Raw genomic sequence first — 20,482 nt, forward strand, 5'->3', positions numbered from 1 at the left:
GGGTTGGGGTGGGGTGGGGGTTGGATGGCGTTGAGCGGGATGCAGGGGCCGCTCAAGAGGGTTGGAGGGAAGGGGGCCAGCAAGGCGTCTGTGCGGGACCGAGGCGCTGTGCTCTCTGCGCGACAGCCGTCCCGGGGCAGCACAGGGGAAGCGGACCCGCCCGGCCCACGGCAGCGCGCGGCGCGGCCGCGCCGTTCGGCCGCGCCTGCAGCAGCGGCCCGGGATCCGTCCCGGCGCAGGCCCTCCTCTGCACGCCGGTGCCTGTCATCCGCGCGTTCTCCCAACCGGTCCCCTCGGCCCGGCCCAGCCGCGCAGCAAGCCGCCGTCTAGCGGACAGCGCGCCGGTCCCACCCCTTCAGGAAAGGCACACCCTGCGCGCCCCCAAGGCCAGCGCGGCCGCGCGCCCACCTTGATCAGTGTGAAGGCGCCCATGACAAACGCGGTGACGAGGGTGACCGCCAGGTTGACCAGCTGGAAGGGCCTGACGCCGACCTTCTTTGAGGGGAACACGATCTCGACGTCCGCCATTGGGGTCTCGCCAAACACCTGGTGGAGGAGGGGGGGGGGCGGGGCTGGGTGTGAGCGTGAGTTGGTAAGCGCGTGTATGTGCGTGTGTTGTGCGTGTGTTGTGCGTGTGTTGTGTGTGTGCGCGCGTGTGTACGTGCGTGTGCGTGTGTGTATGCGTGCGTCAGTGTTTTTGTGTCAGAGATGCTGGGTATGCCAGTGAGGCGAGCACAAGGGGGGACGGTGGTAGCTGGCAGGGCGGTCGTCCAGGTGGCCAGATCCTCAGGGGCCGGGGGTGTTGGCTGTACCTTGACGTAAATGTTGCGGTAGTTGAGGATGCCCTGCATGCGCTCAAACTTGTTCTTGTTGGGGGCGTCGGAGCCCGCGGACGGGGCCTTGCGCTCCGGCAGGGCGCGCCTGCGGTCAACAGCATGGTGACAATTAAGGGAGGGGGGCTGCAGGAACAGGGGACATGATGCGAAAAACGTGAACGCATCTTAAGCCACGCGGCGGAGAATGGGTCTGCGGCTGGCGGCGGGGCGGTGGCCCGTACCCCTAACACCAGGGCGGTTGCTCTGTGCGCTGGGGAAGGGGTGCATTATGCCCCGCTCACCCCTGCACACACAGGCATAAGCCACACGCACACACCCACACACATACATACACACAATCACACGCAAACACATACACGTATACACACACACTCTCACACACAATCTCACACACACACACGCGCACACACACACACACACACACTGCACACACACACACACGCGCGCGCGCGCGCCCCCACCTGTACACCACCACCACGTCCTGGAAGGTCGGCTCCTGCAGCTCAACGGTCTCAGAAAACCCCTTGAGCAGTGACGTCACTGTTGGGAACCGCCGCTTCAGCGTCATCCGCTCCACCACCTAGTGCCGCGTGGCGGGCGCCGCGGCGAAGCAGCAGCGGCGACGGCGGCGGGGCACGAGGGTCGGCGGACGGCTGGGGCGCGCCAGCATCGATTCAAACTCTATTGCACCGCCGCGCAGTCCACCAAGCGATGCGGCCTGCCCGGGAATACACAAGTGCAACAAGTTTCGCCGACGGGCTCCCCGCCTTCCAAGCAGCATCGCGTGCACGTGCGCAGCTGCCCGCCACGCACCTCCCCTCCCCCCTCACCTTGGCATATCTGTGGTCCGACGCGATGTACTGCCCAGCCGTCACCTTGGCGCGCGCCACTGTGTACTGCCGCCGCAGCCTCGCCCCCTCATCCGCCGACGCCGAAGCGGCCGCGGCCGCAGCCGCCGCGGCCGCCGCCGCCGCGGGAGGCGGCGGCCGGCCGCCGGCCCAGGCGGGCAGCTTTGCGCGGAGCGCGTTGAGGGCCCGCACGAGCGTGTACTCGCAGAGCAGGTCGATCTTTTCCTGCCAAAATACGCCCTTGAGCTTGGCGAGGCCCAGCCCGCGGTGGAACACCAGGATGCGGTCGGCCACCTGGCGCGATGATGAGGGCGATGTGTGCCGAGGGGTGACACGGCAGTTGGGCAGCATCGGTTGGGGCGGGCCAGTGGGGTGCGGCGCGGTGTCCGTGCACGGGGCCGCACCGCTGCCGCGACGCAGCCTGACAGAGAGCGCCCAAGTCGCTCACACCCCCCATTCCTCAAAAGCGCATCACCCCCCCCCCCCCCGCCCTGCCTGTCATCGGCGCCCCACCTCCTCTGGCACGTGCTTCCGCAGCTCCCGCCTCTCAGGCGTCGACGCCCAGAACCTCTTGAGCAGCTTCTCGTCCATGTAGCCCCACTCCACCTCCAGCGGCAGCGTCAGCTTGAAGGACTCGGACAGGGCCAGCTCCCACTCGGCGCGGGTGAGCATGTGGTAGTGGCTGGCGCGCAGAACATCAAAGACGTCGCCCACAAATTCAAGCTCCTGGATGGAGGGGTTTGGTGGTCGAGGGGCGCGGAGGCGGAGGGGCACGGGTCGGCGGGCGGGGGGTGGGCGGAAGTGTATGGGCGGCAGGGATGCGCCGGGGCGTGCGAGGGTGTGGGTGTGTGTACGCGGGTGTGTGGTGTGAGGACGAGAGAGCGAGCGCGTGCGCCGCAAATACTCAAGGCCAGCGTGGGTGTTGCAAAGCAAAAGGGGGGATGGCATGACACGCGTTTGCGCTCCGGCCCCGCTCCTGTCCCCCCCTCCCGACAGGCCACTGCAGGTGGCGACCACACATCAGCGCACTTTTGTGTCGAGGACGCTTGTGGTGGGCATGCCCTTCGAGTTGCGCTGCAGGTACACCTGGTTGCGCGCGCCGCTGGCAAACGGCAGGAAATTGGTGCGCATGCGCTCCTGCGCAGTGGAGGGGGGGCAGCAGCGTCGTCGTGGGGATGGGGCGCATTGAGGCTGCGCGGCGCAGCCCCGCTTACTGCGAGCCGTGCCGAAGGCGCGTGAAGGCGCCGGGAATTGCCAAGGCTGTCGTCTGCGCTGTGTGCACGGTGCGTCGCTTGTGTTCGGCAGTGTCGGCTGACCCCGCTGCGCAGCTGCTTCCCAACTGTAGCCGCTGCTGGCGCTGATGTCATCTGGTAACCAAGCTCGAGTGTCAAACGCAACCACGAGCCATGCCGCCAAACAGAGCCAGGGGAGCGGCTGATAGGCTGAAGGCAGCAGCTGTGCGGAAGCTGCTTGCCTTGAGGTCCATGAAGTCAAAAGACGCCACCCCCTCCATGAGTTTGACCAGGTCGTCGAACTTTGGTCGGTCATCGGGCGCCAGCCGGCCGCGCAGTGCGGCGAGCAGCTCTTCGCTTGGGAGGCTGACATGCTTGTCGGGGTGCATCACCAGGGTGTCGACCTTTTGGGGGGAACGCGGGAATGGGCGGCGGCGCCGCGACCGGCGCGGCCGCATGGGTGGGGTGGACGTGAGTGATGTGCGGGCGCGTGGCGAAGGTGGAAGGCGGAGTCTGCGCGGGGGCGGGGCAGCGGATCTTTGGAACGGAGTGTCTGCCGCCTCATTAGTGGCGCAGGGGTGCGAGCGGCAGCCGCCCGGAAGTGCTTTGGGCTGCTGCATCCGTCGTGCGTTGAAACGCGAGGGTTGTAATGGAGTGCAACTGGTTTGCTCCACATTGTCGTTTGCGGCTGGCACATCAACATGCCTCTCGACCGCTTGCACAACCGCGATGCTGCTTGGTTGTGCAAGCGATCAAGGCCCTGGATAGGCGCGCACTATCGCTGCGCAAGGCTCCAGCGCCCGCTTCGCCCGCAAGCACTGGTGCACTGGCAGCATCTGTCACGCCCTTGGGCCAGGCCGGCGACGGGGATGCCGCTGCAAGGTGCGGGCGCCTGACCATGCGCTCGCAGCCGGCACTAGATAATCCTACATCGCTCATGCTATCATCTCGAGCGCTAGCAACGCGCTGCAACGCAATTTTTAGATCGAAGCAGTCACCAGTCCTCACCCGGCCATTGTGTTGCCCCGCATGCGACATCTCGTTGCGCTGCAGAAATAAAGACCCCGCATGAACTCTCCAAAAAGCCTCGGACCGTTAGATCGCCCCAACTGTTGTGGCCACACCAGAGGGACGGCTGCCGAGCTTCGAAGGCGCAGCAACTAATAGCTGTGGGTCGACTGAGCGATTGCGCTTGCTGGGACCATCTCGGCGTGGGCCTGACCGGCAGCAAGTGGTGCAGCAGCTTCCGAGGAACTGCTCGCTGTGCACACGCCGTCCACACAGCTCTAGCAAAACGACGGCAAAAGGTGTAGTAAAATATTGTGAGATATAGCGGTTTGCTGAAGCGTTTGTGCAGCGAAGCCAAGCGTGGAGAGACAGTGGTAGGAGGGCTGGAGGCAGCCTTACAGAGGAATGACTGGCATCATGCCAGTAAGATGGCTATTTCTAGTGGCTATAGGGCTCCTCGTAGCGCCGGAGCTGGCCCGCGGGCAGAAGCTCGGTTCCTCTCGCTGCGCGATGCTCAGCGGCAAGGGGCGAACTCTGTGCGCCAAGTACGTATCATCAAGAGACTCTTACTCCAAGTTCTCAGCGGCAACGGAGTGGGCCCGCTACGCCACGGACTCTTGTGCGCAGTGGCAGGGCAGGGCTCGTTGGGGCCGAAGAGGCCGGAAGCTCCTATCATGCACGGCAGTAACGCATTAAATGATTGTGACAATTCAATCAGGCATGCACCCACGCCCTCACTCCCTGCTCCTGCGACATTGATGTGCGCGTTGCTTGCTGCTCGCTCGCAGACCTGTGCTCTGGCATCACACCTCTGTGTCTGAACCAGGACATTCAGAGCCCCAGGCCCTTCAATACCACCTGCCGTGTGGTGCCGGACAACACGCCATGCGGAGATACGCCGTCGAGCGTGGCTTATTGCCAAGCAGGCGTTTGCTCATGTGCGCAGCCAGAGGGCGAATGGCCCAATAATCGACTGCCTGGCAGCTGCAGCAGCTTGCGGCCCCGAGGGAGTGAGACGGCGCAGCCTGGGATGAGAGAAAGATTGTTCAAGGTTGATTGGTGGCGACGTTTGTGAAGCGGCTGCATGGGGCAGGGCATTACAGACCTGGAGCTGTCACTCACTCTACAACCCACCCTTCGCCTTGCGCACATTCTTGGCCCAAAACCCCTGTTTGCACCGCAGATCTGACAACAGGCGCGCCCATCCCCTCGCGAGCCGACATAGAAGAGGCGCTGGACGAGCGGGCGCGCATGTTTGACTCCACCACTACCACTTACTACCCAATGCAGCTGCAGCAGGTCGGCGGCGGCGGCGGCGTCAACGGCGGCGGCAGCCAGGCTTTTGGCCCAGCGCTCAACATGAGTGTGTGGGTCGACTATGACACCATCGGCCGCTACATCCCCGCGTCGTTTATAGGCATCAGCAGAGAGTACACAAACGAGTCTGTCTTTTGGGACCGCAACCTCGAGGCGTGGGGCCCGATCCTCGACGTGCTGGGCCCGAGCCCGGTGATCCGCATCGGCGGCGCCAGCCAGGAGGCGCTCACCGCGCCACCGACGGCCGACTACCTGCGGTCCCTGGTGACGCTGCACTGTGCCCTGGGGGTGCGGTACATCATCGGGCTGCCGCTGTTCCAGAATGCGCCGGCGCTGGCGCTGTCGGTCAAGCAGGCGTTTGACAACGCGTTTGCTAACTTTCCGAGCGCCATCATATCGTACGAACTCGGCAATGAGGTGCGCTGTCCCACCTACAGCGCGTGCTTCCTGACTACGGGGTGTCACATGCTGTTAATGATGTATGCTGCGGCTTGGAAATGGCACGGTCTGGCTGGTGATCGCGTTGCAACTGGCGACAGCGCCTAGCAGCAAAGCACTCGAGGTTGCCAGCCCTCGTGACCGCCCACCCACTCGCTACTTAAACCATGGATCCCAAACCCTAAACCCTGAACCCTGAAGCCTAACCTCGGAATCCTCGCCCTCCCCTTCCTCCCTTGTGAACCCCGCAGCCCAATTACTGGCCGTCTGGCGGCTCGGGCGCGTTTATCTGGGGCACCGGTCAGACCGTCTGCACAGCCATAAACTACCCCAGGCAGCCAGACCTTGTCCCAAATGGTGCCGGCATCTTCAGGCCGCCCGGCACCAACGGCGCGGCTGGTAACTACTACCTTTACAACAACTACCGCCCGACTTACCAGCCGTTCAACGCGACCCAGGTCTGCTACACTCCTCGCACCCTGGACTTCTACCCAGGGTGGCAGCGGTACGCGCAGTACTTTGCCATCGCAGCAAACACGGCCACCGGTTGCAATGGGCCGCAGACACCTGAGCAGGCGCTGTGGGCGCGGCCCTACTGGGGGCCGACCCAGCGGCGGCAGAACATCATATCGGGACCGGGCTGGGGGGATCTGAGGGTGGGGGCGCAGAACATCACGCAGCTCATCAACCTTGCAAGGGGTTGCTATTGGTACGAGGCCACGGTGAGTCAAGCCGCCACGGCCAGGGTGCTGTGACTTGCAGAGGGCAGCATTGCACGCCGCAACCCTACGGGCGGGTGTGAGTGCGCGTTCCTGCTGAGTTGTCAGCCTGTTGGCAGAGACTCTGGGCTGTTGTTGGCTGCAGCTTTGCTGGGTGAGCAGCTGGACGGCCCAGTTTGAGGAAATCCATCACGCGAATTATTTTCCTGCTCGCGCCTGCCCACGCGCCCTTCCCCCCCCCCCAAACACACCCCTTCAGGTGCATTACTACACCCGGGTCAGCAACGCCAATGCGACCATTGCAGATCTGCTGGACGACCTCAGACTGGACGAGGCGGTGCGTGACGTGTCCCTCATTGTTAATGGCATCGTCAACTCCGACCAGTCGCGCCCGGCCTCTGAGTCATCGCGCGTCCGAATCACTGAGGCCGGCTCCGTCTCGGGCGGCGGCAAGAGCGGCGTTTCCAACGTGTTTGCGGCGGCGATCTGGACGGCCGAGGTCGCCTTCCGCTTTGCCGCAGCGGGCGTCGTCGGCATCAACTTCCACTGGGGCAACGCGGGCACGTACCAGTACCCGGGTGCGGAGCCGGCGTACATCGGCGTGAGCAACCGCTTCCTCAACAACGACGCCAACAGGCCCTACCCAGTGGTGCGCGCGCCGTGGTACGGCTACCTGCTGTTCTCGCGCGCGACCGGCAACAACGGCCAGGCTGTTGTGCTCAATGTGCCGGTGCCGTCGCAGTTCGGGCCCTTCGGCCCAAACTGCTCGGATGCCGTCAACGTGTACACGTTCTTGCTGCCAGGCACTAGCGAGATCAGTGTCACCATCATCAACAAGGGGGAGTCCATCAACTGCCAGATCGCCATTGCGCTGAACGGGAAGTTCCCAAACGGCACCGTCACCCGGCTGCTGCCCGGCCGGGACGGCATGCGCTCCACCAGCGGCATCACGTGGGGCGGCACGACGTACGAGGGCTCGACCAACGGCCGCCTGCGCGGCACCCCGCGCAGCGAGGTGGCGGTGGGCGTGTTCAACGACCCGGAAGTCGGCAACTGGACGACGACTTACACCGTCGACGTGCCGCCGGCGAGCGCCGCGCTGCTGCTGGTGCCCACCGCGGACGGCGGCACGGAGACGAGCGAGCCCGCGCGGCTGACGCCCGAGGAGCAGGAGCAGGCGGATTACGAGAAGCGGCAGCGGGCGAACGCGGGGCTGTTTGTTCCCGCGCTGCCGCCGGTGTACGGGTCGCTGGGGACGCAGTATCGCGCCGTGTTTGGCCAGAATGCAGAGGCGGAGAGGGTGGGGCGCGGGCAGTACGCGCTCCAGTCCGATGGCACGTACCGCCCCGTCAACACGCCGCTGCCCAGCGGGCCTGTGACGCAGGGCGCGCCGAAGGACGGTGGTGCCGGCATAAGGCAGGCCAACGGCGCTTGCCCTGGGATCCAAAAGATCATGGACGTTCAAAGAAAGGGCACTCTGGAGCGCAACCTGTTTGGCCAGGGCCAGAGGAGGAGGCACTGATGTGCTTGTGCTACAAAGCCGCGTGCATCTGCTGGGTGAAGGTTTGCAACCTTGCAGCTGCAGCTTTGGGGGGGGGGCTCAAAACCCACATCACTAATAAGGGAGTCTCTCTGTGCCTGTATATGTCAAATCACATAATGAGGCTGAAATAACGCCTCCATTCCTCATGCTTACATCGTGGTTATTTTGATTGGTAGCTGAATTGAGGTTGTCCTCAGGTGATTAGTCAGCCCACGCAGAGTGCGCTGGCCTTGACATGCACTGCCAGCCCAGTGCCGCTGTATGGGGTTCTGCGCCCTGCTTTGGGTGCGCCTTGCTGTGTTGCTGCAAAGTACCTCAAACCCCTTACCCTCTTGATTGTTTCCCCTTACATCGCCGCGTCTGGCTTGTCGAATTGGAACTACTTCGTCACATTTTTGGGAGCCCTTCGCTGCCCTCAGCGGTCACAGGTGCTCAACCTCACCGCACGTGGCCTTTCAGGTTTCATGGTTAACTTGATGTTTACAAGTGTCAAACCACAACTTATCGAGTATTTGACATGTACTTGACAGTCCTAGCAGGCAACAAGCAGCGCTTTCGCCCCTGGCGCCAACGCGCACAGACGCCTTGCATAGTGTGACTGCTGGGTGACATGCAACGTTGAATGACATATAATTTGATGTCACAGCCTACCATCGGCAGGGGTTGCTTCTTTCCGCTTCGTATCCAGGCTTATGATGCTATGATCAAGCATCTTGACTAACCTGCCGCACCGGACTGCAGCAGCATGTCATGTGTGCAACCGATGACCGACAGCGCACACCACTAGCATTTCAGGGACATGTGGAATTTTTGTTACAGAGCATCACCGTGTGCCGATATCTACTCTCAGGCTCTCACACAAGCAGCCGCCCAGCCTGTGTGCAACCTGTGATCTCTAAGCGAGACAGGCTCCTTGAAACCTGTGTGATACTCATGGATTATATGGATGATGGTGCGTGCTTGAGCTCTTGAAGATCACAGGTCCGGCCACACGGCGCGAAATCCACGCGCATCATATACAACCTCGCAGATGCCCCACCTCCGCTGGACAGCCTGTCAGAGCAGGTTAATGCAGTTGGCATTGCCACTGCGGCTTGCGGCAACAATCCCGTGGCAGCGCCGAGAAGGGGCGCAGCGTGCGCAGCGGGCGACGAGGAGCAGCTGCCAATGGCATCGACCACGGCTATTGGGAGCAAGGCGAATCTAGCGAGCGTGTCTTCACCACAACAACCCATTATCCGGCGGGGCTTCTTCGACGCCAAACCCAAGCAGCAGGTGCGTTGTATGGGCCAGCAAGTTCGAACGCAGCGCACTGCAAGGCTCTGCTGCTGCAGCCAAATGCAGTCCAATTTGATTCCATCCCCTCATATTTATCCACATTCAGGGTCACGGTCCCCAGAAGGCAGGCCGCAGCACGGGTGCAGCCGCAGTGCCTCTACTGCGCGCAGCCGCCAGGAGCCCGGCTGCGTCCGGGCCCGCCGCTCGTACCGGGGCGCCCTCAATCCCAGACTTTCTGATGCTGCCGCCCGATGGGCGGCGCGCGGCGCGCGACCAGCTGGTTGAGGCGCTGCGGCCCACGCAGGGCATGCTGGCCCAGATCTCATCGGATCCAGTGCTGGCGGCCGGCTTTGAGGACCCTGAGGTCATGGCGGCGGTGGCCGAGGTGGCGGCCGACCCCGCCGCGCTAGCAAAGCACCGTGGCAACGCCAAAGTGATGCGGTTCTATGCAGCAATGGGCGGCTTGGTGGGCGGCAGGCTGGAGGAGATAGGCAACAGCGACGGCGGCAGCGGCAAGGGCGGGGGCAGCGGGGGCCATCCGGACAAGGCCGGCGGGCGGCAGGTGGAGGCGGCAGTGGTGCCTCTGGCACGTGTCGCGGCGGCGGGTGGGCAGCACCACCAGCATCAGCAGCAGCGCATGGAGGTGCGTTGGCGGGAATGAGGGCATCAGCTTACAAAGGTGCATATGATGGGAAGTAACATGTCTTGGTTTTCAGGGGTTGACGTCCAGAGCGTTGCGCAAAGATGCGTGCAAGCACAGAGCGCAAGTTTTGGTGCGGGCAACCATGATGCTTGGGGTGCGTGTGTCAGCCAGCTGGGTAAAAATTGAGTCCATCACGCTGATCAGATTGCGTGGGTACATACAACTTCAGCTATGGCAGTGTTATGCCTGACTTGCCGGCTTTGGCGCAGTTTGTTTGCCCTAGGCGGGGTGCGCTGCACTACTGAATGCAGGGCGGCTACCTGCCAAATCGCTTGTCAGGCATCACTTGCTGCCCGCAGCGGCCAGAAACTCCTCAAGCGCGGCCACATCCACGCGCCGTGGCACGCCCAGCTCCTTGGCATGCGCCACCACAGCCGCCGCTGCGTCGGCAGCGCTCAGGCCGTTGGAGCGCGCCAGCCACGCAGCCTGCACCAGGCCCGTGCGGCCGCCACCACCCCAGCAGTGCACCAGGGTCTGCAAGCAGAGGGAGTCAACGGATGGGGCATCGCTTGGTTCATGCACAAAACCTTTCCAGGGGATGCCACCGATGCGCGGCACATCAGGTGCCTCACCAGAAAGCACATGCCAAGTCGCGCAAGCACTAGACACGGAAGTGTTGCACTGGTGTTGTGGACCACTGCCATCAGCAAAAAGCGGCTGCCATTACGCGCGCGGCAATGCCCTCAAATTGCTGCTGGTGATGAACACATTGAATGACGCGCACCTTGCGGCCCGCCTTGACATTGGCGTCAATCACCGCGAGCACGTCGGCGGGGGATGCAGAGCCTGCGTGCACGAGGTTTGCAACATTCAGGGTGCACCACAGTGTAAGCTGGCATGCACTGTGCCGCTGCCATGCATCACTTGACCAACAACTTGCATGCCACAGCACGCCTCAACTGTGCCCAAGCCGAGAGCAAGCAACCGTTCAGCCCTCCATGACGCCATGCCGGAGCAACTCCCTAGCAAAATCAAAACCCGCAGGCGCAGCCCAGCACACCCTTCAGGTCAAAGTGGTGGTAGTGCTCCCCAAAGGCGGCCCTCATCTGCTCCTCAATGCCCGGCGCTGCGTAGGTCTGCGCCACCTCGTCAGCGTTCAGCAGGCTGACCACAGACTGCACGCCATTTGACTTGACAAAGGCGACCCACCTGGTGCGTGAGGGGCGTTCCTGCACAAGTTGGTGGTTGCAGGACAGTTGCACCCGCACCGCTTTGGTGCCTCGGAGGCGTGTGCAACCAGCAGCTGTGACAAGGCGTTCTGGCCAATGGGGCGCAGCGTCAGGTCACGCGGCTTCCTCTTCCGTACACTCACTCCTCCACCTCGGTTGCCGGCACCGGCTCAGCGACGCATTCAGCAAAACATCGCTGCCGTTTGGCGCCCGGCCGCGCGGCGCCGACAAGCAGCGTGGCCTCCTGGGTGGTGGCGCCATAATTGAAGTCAACATGAGAGGTCGTTGGCCCAGGAGCGTGCTCGGCCATGAAGTCCAGTCGCTGATCTGATTTGCGGCCGGTTAGAGCCGAGAGCTGCCCTGGGTTGGTGTATTGATGTTGCCGTACGGGTCCTGTCCAGTATCAGCTCATATACGGTAGAATGCCCGTCTGTACAGTCCATTTCTTGGGATGGTCCCCTAGCTGCAGCGGCAGCTTTGACAGCGTTGGTGAGTCAGCGGAGCCCAATGGTTGCTGAAGGGGCCTACTACTATAATGGCCCGCCCTAGCCCCGCGCTAAGCGTCGTTGGCCTGACACTAGTGTTAGTGCAAGGTTATCGCCTAGCCACACGCTAGTGCGCACTTAGCGGTACCCAAGGATCCCACTTGATGTCTGGCCCTGCACCAAGGATCCAACAAGTGCCACGCCACAGAGTAAGGTCGGCGACGTACAGCTAAACAGCCTGTTACAAGAGAAAATAAAGCTAGGTCGCCGCCGCAGGCAGGGCCCCCTGCGTCCGGGCGCAACCCCATTCCCGACTTGCAGTGCTGCAGCAAACTTGCATTGCTGCAGCAAACTCCTTTGTTTGAACCAACGGAAGTGCTCTGTTTGTCTGCCTCGGACCAAGACCATCACATGGTGAGTTCTTTGCGCCAGCGCGTTTGACACCCGTAATCACCGCTTGAACAAGCAGAGAAGAGGCAAGGTGCCTGCAATGTCCAAGCCTTTTTAGGCCAGCAGTGCTCACAATTTTGGTGCGAGAGCTCTGTGCACCTACTGTTTGCGCTTCGTGTGCTGCTGACACACGCTGGCTTGCCTGACTAGCTCACCCAGGCTGACATGACTCACCGACAAGGTCATCAGTTGTAGTACCATAGTGCGTCGGGGCGCAGCACAAGCGCCGTGGCTCGGCACCAGGGGAGATGACGATTTGTGCGGTGCCACGCAAGAGCGCTGTTGCTAGGATAGTGTTGCAACAGCCAGCCGACACTGTGGCTGCAGTTGCTCACTTGCTGCGCCCGGTTTGACCTGGTCTCCCGCAAGACGGCCCTTGGACACGCAATGCCCTCAACACAAAAACAATGCAGCATGCCTCAAGTCCAACAGTTCAAAGTCAGCGAAAAGCGTATCAGAACGTGTCCAGCCGCGACCTTCAGCTTTTTGAAAGCCGGGTACGGTAGATCATAGCAGCTCATGCTGCCACATGGCTCAAACCCCAGCAAAACGCATCGAGGAGGTGCTGCCTTCACCGCAGCTATTGGCTCACTACAAAACGCGCATAGGTGCGGGGACGCGGCAGCAAACAACGAGCGGGTATGCGGTGCGCGGGGGCAGAAAACTCAACCTATCACTGAATTCTGCAGAGGAGTTTGAGGCCGAGCGGGATGAGCTGCTGCGGGCCGTGGCACGCTGCGCCGTCCAGTCGGAGGACCTGCACCGTTTGGAGTGGGAGAACCGCAAGCGCGCCGATGAGGTCCGCGAGTTGCAGCAGGTAAGAGCTAATGAGGTTGCCGAGTCGGGGTGGTCTGGCTATTGCGACGAATCCATCTCCTTGCGAGCATCTAGAACGGCACGGAGAGGAAACATGCACGCCTGGCCACCCTCGTGCACGCACACCTCACGCGGCATTGCGGATGCATGCGCACGCGCACGCACCAACACACGCACATCAACACACACATGCATGGACGCGCAGCGCACACTCTCGCATGTACAAACGAACGACACTGGCGTGCCTCCTCAAAACCGCCAGGCCCTCAGCGATGCGCAGCAGTTCCTGTTTGAGGAGCGCCAGAGGCTGCTGGCCCTGCAGGCGGAGAACGACGAGCTCAAGCTGCAGGAGCTGGACGACAGAAAACGCATGCAGCACCTGCTGGCCATGACGCAGCCGCTGGAGCAGCAGATCACCTACCGCGGCGACGGCCTGCCGGCGGCGTCCACGCTGCCGGCGGCGGGCGCAGCGGGCGCGGGGCAGCAGCCGGGGCAGGCGGGCGGCGGGGGCGGCAACGTGATGCGGACGGTGTTCCTGCCGACTGCTAATGCGGACGCGCTGTTGCTGAAGATTGAGTCCCTGCAGGCTCAGCTGAACGAGCAGGTGGGCGGAGGGGCGCACAGGGTATGCCCAAAACGCGCGCCTGCTGCCACCAGCCCCGCTGCCGCCACCACCGCGGACGCGGCAGTGCCACCGCCGCTTGCCGCAGCTCCTCAGAAGCCGCCTGGCGCCGTCAACCTGTGCACCGCATCGCCTTGAACCCCCCGCAGCGCGCGCTGTCGGAGGAGCGCGTGGAGGCGCTGCTGGTGGACCGCAAGGTGCGGCAGCAGGAGGAGGAGCGCCACCGCGCCAACTTCCTGGTCCAGGTGCGACGGGAGGGCAAGGGATGGGAGGGAGCGGAGCGGGCGCCAGCAGCCGCACATGGCTGGTTGTGCTGAGGCAAGGCGCGTCCGCGGCTCGGCGCGCGGCGCCGCGCTTTGGGCGCTTTGTCAGGGTCGTTCGGTTGCCCCGTTTTCGCCCGTCTGCTCAGGGCGCGCGCCACCTCAGTTTGGACTGGCCCCCTGCCGGCCCCATCTCGCTCCCTGCACCCCACAGATCGAGGCCCTGTCTACCAAGGTCACACAGCTGGAGGACACCCTGCGGCAGACCACCAAGGACTACATCGAGGGTGCGCGTCCTTGAACTCAAATCCCACGCTGTGCTTGTGCGGACGTGGGAGGATTCCACTCAGCCCTCAGCCTGTACTGCAAGCATTGTGTCTCTGCCGCTGCGGAGTGCGACACGTGGTGTGACGCCCAACATTACGGCGTGCGCTGCTGCTCCTCTGCAGCCCGCCGCGCCCGACAGGACGCCGAGGCGCGCGCCGCCGCAGCAGAGGCGCAGATGCATCGGGAAGTTGACGCCGCACGCGCTGACAGCGTGCGCGAGCGGCGGGCGGCCAAGCAGGAGGCGCGGGATGCGGCGGCGGTTGCGGAAGCGCGGATGCGGGAGTATGTGGACCGTTTCAGGGAGCAGGTGCCGGAGCGAGTATGGCTGCTTGAAATTGGACAAACTCAAAGGGGGCGTTGGGGGCGGCGCAGGCGCATACACAGGGGGGACCAAGCGCAAGACAGGCAACACGCGCTATGGTTGGCTGGCCTGCCCTGGGTTGAGCCACCCTCGCACAGGGATTAACGGCGGGCTTATCGAAGCAAAGCGCACCTGGACGACTTGGCATGGCCGGGCGACCTGTGGGCAGGGCGCAGCAACATTGTTTATACACACCGATTGGCTGGCGCAATCCATCTCCGCTCCCGCATTACCCTGCAGGTGCGCGCCCGCGAGGAGGAGCTGACCAACCTGGCCAGCCTCCACGCATCAACCAAGGCGGCAGCCGACAAGCGCATCGCTGACCTGGAGGCGCGCGCCTCGCGGCTGCAGGACTCGAACCGCCAGCTGGAGCAGCGGCGCCAGTTGGAGGTGGACGGGTGGGGCGCTGACGTGACGCTCCTGAGGAAGCAGCTGGCTGCGGTGGACCGGAAGCTGACGCAGATGCGGCTGATTGACAGGTACGCAGTTTCTGCACCCCGGGATGTGGCGCCCTCAGAACGGATTGTGCTGTTTGGTGCTGGTGCTGCCTTACATCAAGGATGGTGCACGTCTTAGTGGGCAACATGGCGTCACATGCGCATGGCACAAGGGGCTATCTAGGGTGACGCTTGTTTCAATACGATGTCATTATTGTATCACGTTGTTTCATGCTCAGGCTGGAGGACGACGAGCGGCTGGACACCCTACTAGACCAGCTGCAGAAGAAGGCGCCCTCCGTTCCTGCCGCCGCGGCAGGCAAGGACGCGCGGGGCCGTCGGCCTCGGCGGCACGGGGACGATGGCGGCAGCAGCCAGGCCGGTGGCGAAGGCGATGCCGGCGACGACGATGCCAGCGCGACAATGAGCAGCGGCATCCACAGCGTGAAAAGCCAGCTGGCGGCGGAGATGCGGGCGGTGCGGCGGCAGCTGGATGAGCTGGACGCGCGGGCTGGGGCTAAGGCGGAGCGCGCAGGGGTGGCGCCGCGGGCGGCCAACTACGGGCGGCTTGCACGTGGCTTCGGCACATGATCGGGCCGCACGAACCTTGCTGACTGACAGGTTGTAAGAGCATACTGTTTGCAGCTCTTCATAGCATGCGGGGCAGCGGGCTTACAGCAGATCTAGTCCTCGTCGACGCTGTTGCCAGTCCAAGCTGATGGGGCATATCTACGTATCAGCGGCCTCACTCCATTGAGGGTGGGAGTGGGCTGTGCACCTCACAGGCACGCCGTAAAGAAGGATGCCAGGCCTGCTGAACACAAAGACAGCTCACAACCAGGACTGATGTCGCACCACATTGCCGGGACCACCGTCATCCTGACTCATCTCTGCCGGCACCAACCTGTCAATGTCCCTGATCACGAGACCTCGCAGCACTAGCCCTTCATGAATCATCCGTGTAGGTCTCCAGTGTCACTAGCAACATCGCTTCAAGCTCACGGCGCGATTCAAACTCTCGATCGACGATCTCGCCTAAAACTACCAAAAAAAATGCCCAGCAGACAATCAACATGCTTGGTGGTTCAAGCTGTTGCGCTTTCGGTGCTTCTACTAGCAGTGACAGTCGAGCAGACGGTAGGACTCAGAACTGCTTCAGCGCATCTCAACTGCTGCTGTGCTCGCGCAGCATACCGGTACGCCCGGACCCCAACACGAGTTGCTCTTTTCCCAAAAGCAGGCAGCCAAGGAGCAGCCTGTCCAGTTCCGGCAGTGGACTGCGAGCCAGGTTGGTCAAGATGCACTTCATGTGGCGCAGCTGCTGCACAAGGCGTACCTTGGTGAGTTTAAATGTTCCCCCACGTCAAAAACGCCTATGCTGGTGATGCTAGGCATGTATCTGCATGTGGTAACAACATCAGGCTTCAGTGGTCGGTGCCACGTCTACGTTCTACCCAGTGCTCACTCCCCTGAGAGACAGCATGCAGATCTCGCCTCCGCCGCCCCTCCCCTGCACGCCCCCGCCGTGCCCCAGAGCCTTGGCAGCACAACACCGTGAGGAAGGTGCAGCCATGGTTGCACGCTGCTTGGGGCCGCGTGCGGTCCATAGAGGAGCCAGCGCGCGCAGCGTACGGGCGGTGGCGAGAGGTAGCGGCCGACGCGCTGCTGGCGTCACCGGCAGGACTGGATCCTGAAAAGGCAAGGCAGACAATCGACGCCCTGAGCCTGGCTGTCGGCGCTGGGGTGCTGGGGCTCGTGGTTGGCGCGGTTCTGCACCTGATTGTCGGATAGCTGGCGCCGGTGTAACACTGTGCAAGCTTGGCACGCCGACGCACTGGATGGGTTTGCGCGTGTCCAGTTTGACACCAGAAGGCATACGTGGCCACACAGTTTTTCAGCGTCGGCCACATCCACAGCTGCATGCTAGTCACAATTCTATTGAACCAAGGCTGTGCTCCCCTCCAGCCTCTTTGCACAGCATTCGCCGATCGACGTGCGCCGCCAGCGAGGCCGTCTGCCGCGCGCGGCGCGCCGGGCGCCGGTCAGCGCACGTCCCCGATGCGCTCCACGGCGACGGAGACGTCCTTCACGCCCTGCTGCAGCCGCTGGATCATGGGCTGGACCACCTCTGCCGGCTCGCGCCGCTTGAGGGCGCCGTCCAGCCGCTCCACGCCCTCCACCACGTCTCGCGCCATCTGTGAGCGCGCGTCGCGCGTGGGCGCGTGACGAATCGGCCCGGTTGCCGCGAAGCTGTGTGCTGAGCGCGGTCTGGCTGCCGCAGAGGCTGGATGCAAGTGCCGGATGACACCCCGTTGCGCGAGCTGGACACGGCACGCCTGCGCGAAAGCATGCGTTAGGCATGCGCAGCACGCGCATGCAGCCGCGAAGGGGCGCACACCTGCTGCGACACCAGGCGGTACATCTCCTGGCCGTACCCCAGGTCGAGCCGCAGCGTCTTGAACGCGCCCTCTCGCAGCTGCATCCGCGCGTTGTCGTACTGACCTATACGCACCAGCAGCTCGCAGCGTTGCAGCTGCGCTTGGACCGCCTGGCGTGCGCATCGCATGCGGTTGGGTACGGCATCGGGGGCGGTCTTGCAGCCGCCAGTGCCAGCGCTGCCCATGAATGCAGCCAGCGCTCGCCCATAACGCTGGCCCATTGCGGCTGTTTGCAGACCCTGGCAGCGGACCCTTAAGCCCTGCTGATGACAATGAACGCACCTCGAGTCGGTTGGACAGGGCCTGGCCAGGCTCCTCCTCGCCAAACAGCCGCTTCTGCTTGTTCAGCCGCTTCAGGTCCTCCAAGACCGCCGCATTGCTGCCCGCTGCCAGAGCCGCTGCCGTAGGTGTGGCGCCTAAGACAAGCGCGAGCGCCACCAGCGCCGTGCGCCGGTGGGGGTGGGCCGCGCGCTGCTCGTGCTGCTGTGAATGCGCCACCACCACTGGTGACAGCGACGGCGGATGTGCTATGGGCAAGCTGCCACGCGCCGCCTGGGCGGGCGGGCGTGAATGCAGGTTGACGCATCTAATGAGACTCATCACGTCGAGATTAGCCTTCCACGAATGGCTCCGGTACGACGACTCAGCACTCACAGCGTCGCCTAGATCGTGAGCAGAGTTTGTCCTCAGCTCGAAATCGGGACAGCGTAACAGGTAGTCCGAGGATTGTGTGTGGCACTCAAGGCCCAGTGCCCGCTGTTCAACCAGTGGTTGACCTGGTGTGAAGGGAAGCTGCTGTTGTGGTGAGGGGCCAATTCGTCTTGAAGGGCGTTCGTCTTGCCCCGCTTCATTCACGGATCGTACACTCCGATCCAGGATCGCTACATACGCCTCACGCAGACTCTTGCAGCGAGGCAGCAGCAACGCAGGAGCAGCATGGCAGCAGGCATCGCCCACTCGCAGGCGTCCTACGGCCTCATGTCCGTGGAGATGGACGCAGAGAACTGCCCTCCTCCCTACTCGGGGACCTCAAAGGCAAGCGGGGTCGTGGGGGCTGGTCTGCATCGCTTGTTGTTGTCTCGCTGCCCTCTTGTCGGATCCTGCCATCCACTGACTCTTCCGCCCGCTCTAACATCTCACAGGACTCGTTCTACGTCCACTCTGACTCTGTGGGGGCCCGGGCTCGCAGCCACCAGGTGGGTTGAGGTGCCGACTTGGCGCCCGGTTTCAAAGTCGAATTGCTCCACAACGCTGACCCAGCCCTCCTTTACTGACGCAGGCAGCTTCAACGTCTTCCGTTCTGGTGGAGAGGCCCTTCCAACGGCAGGCTGGCGGGAGCAGCGGTGAGTTCGGATGCACAGAGTCTGCACACAACTGTACAGCTGCTGCATTGCGCTCAGGTTTGGGATGGATTCGCCGCACCATGACGCCTGAAAGGCTCTTATCTCCTACCAATGTCTCCTCATGGTTCATTGCTGTGCCGCAGGCGCCCAATTCGGACTCCAGGTGCAAAAGCAGCACAGCGTCGTCGACATTGATGCCAACAACGCCGGCAACCCACTGGCCTGTGCCGAGTACGCGCGCGACATCTTTGACCACCTCCACGAAATTGAGGTGTGCACACCCAATCAATCTGCTGGGCTCAGCGAATGGGAAAGTAACGTTCATGACCGCCTGCCATGTGGCGGCTTGCTTTTCAAATTCAGGGCTGCTGCCGCTATAGCTGTTACGAAATTGGCATGCCCGGGCGGCTTCAAAAGGCTGGATTGCAATTCATGCCCCCATTCACAACCCTTCTAGAGCCACATGACCTCACCTGGCTTCTAAAACCACACCCCATTCGAATCGCGTGGCCTGACTTGTCCCCTCTCCCACCACGCCCCCTCAATGCCCGCCCGCGCAGTGCGACTGCCGCGCGGACCCGCGCTACATGGAGCGCGTGCAGCAGGACATGACGCCCCACATGCGCGCCATCCTGGTGGACTGGCTGGTCGAGGTGGCCATGGAGTACCGCCTCTGCAGCGACACCCTGCACCTCACGGTCGCGCTGCTGGACCGCTTCCTGTCCGTCGCGCGCATCGGGCGCGACCAGCTGCAGCTCGCCGGCATCGCGTGCATGTGGGCCGCGGCCAAGTACGAGGAGATCTACGCCCCCAGCGCCCGCGAGTTCTGCTTCATCACGGACAACACCTACACGCCGAAGCAGGTGCGCGCGCGTTGGGGCGGGGCTATCCGCGTGCGCATGCACGCGAACGCCGTTACGCGAGCTCTTCGGCCCCGTCATCCGCCATGAGGGACTGCTCGCGGCCCCGATCTCTGTGTCCCTGTCCTCTCCAGCATGCATGCCGAACCTACCCCCTCTCAAACCTCTCTGCCCCACCCCACCCCCCCCCCCCCCTCGAACCGCCGCAGCTGGTCGACATGGAGGCGCACGTGCTCAGCGCCCTCTCCTTCCGCCTGACGCTGCCGACGTCCAAGGCCTTCCTGCGCCGCTACCTCCAGGCCTCCGCCGCCAACGAGCGCCTGCACTTCCTCGCCTCGTTCCTCTGCGAGCTCTCCATGATGGACGAGGCGGGCCTCGCACACGCGCCGAGCGCAGTCGCCGCGGCCTCGGTGTTCCTCGCGCGCGCGATGCTGCAGCAGGCGCCCTGGGACGCGACGCTCGCGCACTACTCGCGCCGCCGCGCGGCCGACGTCGCGGGCGCCGTGCAGTTTGTGGCGGAGACGCACCGGCGTGTGGTGGAGGAGGGCACGTTTGCAGCAATCGTGGACAAGTACAGCAGCAGCAACCTCCTGAGCGTCGGCAAGGCGCTGCCGCTGGGCGCGCAGCACCTGGCGGCGCTGCTGAGCACCTGCTGCGGCGCGGCGCCCGGGCCGTGCGTGACGTTGTGCTGAGGAGCGCACCGACGGGGCGGTCGGGACGGGAGGGGGATTGGGGGTCAGGGGTGGGGTTTGAATCGTCGCCCTGGGGCCTGGCGACGCACTGACGACATCTGGGGTGGCTTTGTGTTGTATGCCCCTGCCCTCGGTTTAGCAGGGGCATAAGAATCTGCTGGAGTCCGTGCTTGCTGTTCCGCCGTCGATTTTGTTTGGTGTTTGATGGGTTTCACTGTTTGACAAGCGGCTCTCCAGCACGTCAGCGTGGTTTCCCGAGCCGCCGGTGCCGCCCTGGCCACGTGTTTGTTTGACCCTCGA

At 63.4% G+C, this 20,482-nt stretch overlaps 7 protein-coding genes across 7 annotated transcripts; 4 read left to right on the forward strand and 3 right to left on the reverse strand.

Moving 5' to 3' along the window:
• Positions 1 to 326: 326 nt before the first annotated feature.
• Positions 327 to 3,954, reverse strand: MNEG_0996 (hypothetical protein; the record flags this gene model as incomplete). The annotated part of the gene is made up of 9 exons (XM_014050510.1): positions 327 to 371; positions 409 to 546; positions 813 to 921; positions 1,298 to 1,416; positions 1,667 to 1,978; positions 2,198 to 2,410; positions 2,714 to 2,821; positions 3,078 to 3,320; positions 3,925 to 3,954. The coding sequence occupies 9 exons, from the start codon at positions 3,952 to 3,954 to the stop codon at positions 327 to 329; spliced, it is 1,317 nt and encodes a 438-aa protein (XP_013905964.1).
• A 480-nt stretch (positions 3,955 to 4,434) lies between these two features.
• MNEG_0997 (hypothetical protein) lies at positions 4,435 to 7,920 on the forward strand (the record flags this gene model as incomplete). Its single annotated transcript, XM_014050511.1, has 4 exons — positions 4,435 to 4,543; positions 5,108 to 5,658; positions 5,931 to 6,401; positions 6,658 to 7,920. 4 exons carry the CDS (start codon positions 4,435 to 4,437, stop codon positions 7,918 to 7,920), a joined length of 2,394 nt encoding a protein of 797 aa, XP_013905965.1.
• Positions 7,921 to 9,457: 1,537 nt separating this feature from the next.
• MNEG_0998 (hypothetical protein) lies at positions 9,458 to 9,880 on the forward strand (the record flags this gene model as incomplete). The annotated part of the gene is made up of 1 exon (XM_014050512.1): positions 9,458 to 9,880. One exon carries the CDS (start codon positions 9,458 to 9,460, stop codon positions 9,878 to 9,880), a length of 423 nt encoding a protein of 140 aa, XP_013905966.1.
• A 324-nt stretch (positions 9,881 to 10,204) lies between these two features.
• Positions 10,205 to 11,401, reverse strand: MNEG_0999 (hypothetical protein; the record flags this gene model as incomplete). The annotated part of the gene is made up of 4 exons (XM_014050513.1): positions 10,205 to 10,396; positions 10,647 to 10,708; positions 10,923 to 11,071; positions 11,235 to 11,401. The coding sequence occupies 4 exons, from the start codon at positions 11,399 to 11,401 to the stop codon at positions 10,205 to 10,207; spliced, it is 570 nt and encodes a 189-aa protein (XP_013905967.1).
• Positions 11,402 to 12,555: 1,154 nt separating this feature from the next.
• Positions 12,556 to 15,440, forward strand: MNEG_1000 (Coiled-coil domain-containing protein 77; the record flags this gene model as incomplete). The annotated part of the gene is made up of 8 exons (XM_014050514.1): positions 12,556 to 12,634; positions 12,716 to 12,843; positions 13,105 to 13,446; positions 13,614 to 13,709; positions 13,939 to 14,011; positions 14,174 to 14,358; positions 14,653 to 14,891; positions 15,089 to 15,440. The coding sequence occupies 8 exons, from the start codon at positions 12,556 to 12,558 to the stop codon at positions 15,438 to 15,440; spliced, it is 1,494 nt and encodes a 497-aa protein (XP_013905968.1).
• A 1,451-nt stretch (positions 15,441 to 16,891) lies between these two features.
• Positions 16,892 to 17,508, reverse strand: MNEG_1001 (hypothetical protein; the record flags this gene model as incomplete). The annotated part of the gene is made up of 2 exons (XM_014050515.1): positions 16,892 to 17,044; positions 17,248 to 17,508. The coding sequence occupies 2 exons, from the start codon at positions 17,506 to 17,508 to the stop codon at positions 16,892 to 16,894; spliced, it is 414 nt and encodes a 137-aa protein (XP_013905969.1).
• Positions 17,509 to 17,911: 403 nt separating this feature from the next.
• Positions 17,912 to 20,182, forward strand: MNEG_1002 (Cyclin-A1-1; the record flags this gene model as incomplete). Its single annotated transcript, XM_014050516.1, has 5 exons — positions 17,912 to 17,920; positions 18,430 to 18,483; positions 18,794 to 18,901; positions 19,191 to 19,493; positions 19,700 to 20,182. The coding sequence occupies 5 exons, from the start codon at positions 17,912 to 17,914 to the stop codon at positions 20,180 to 20,182; spliced, it is 957 nt and encodes a 318-aa protein (XP_013905970.1).
• Between the last annotated feature and the right edge of the window lie 300 nt (positions 20,183 to 20,482).

This window comes from Monoraphidium neglectum (genome assembly GCF_000611645.1).
Source record: "Monoraphidium neglectum strain SAG 48.87 unplaced genomic scaffold scaffold00093, whole genome shotgun sequence".
In the NCBI taxonomy this organism is placed as follows: Eukaryota; Viridiplantae; Chlorophyta; class Chlorophyceae; order Sphaeropleales; family Selenastraceae; genus Monoraphidium; species Monoraphidium neglectum.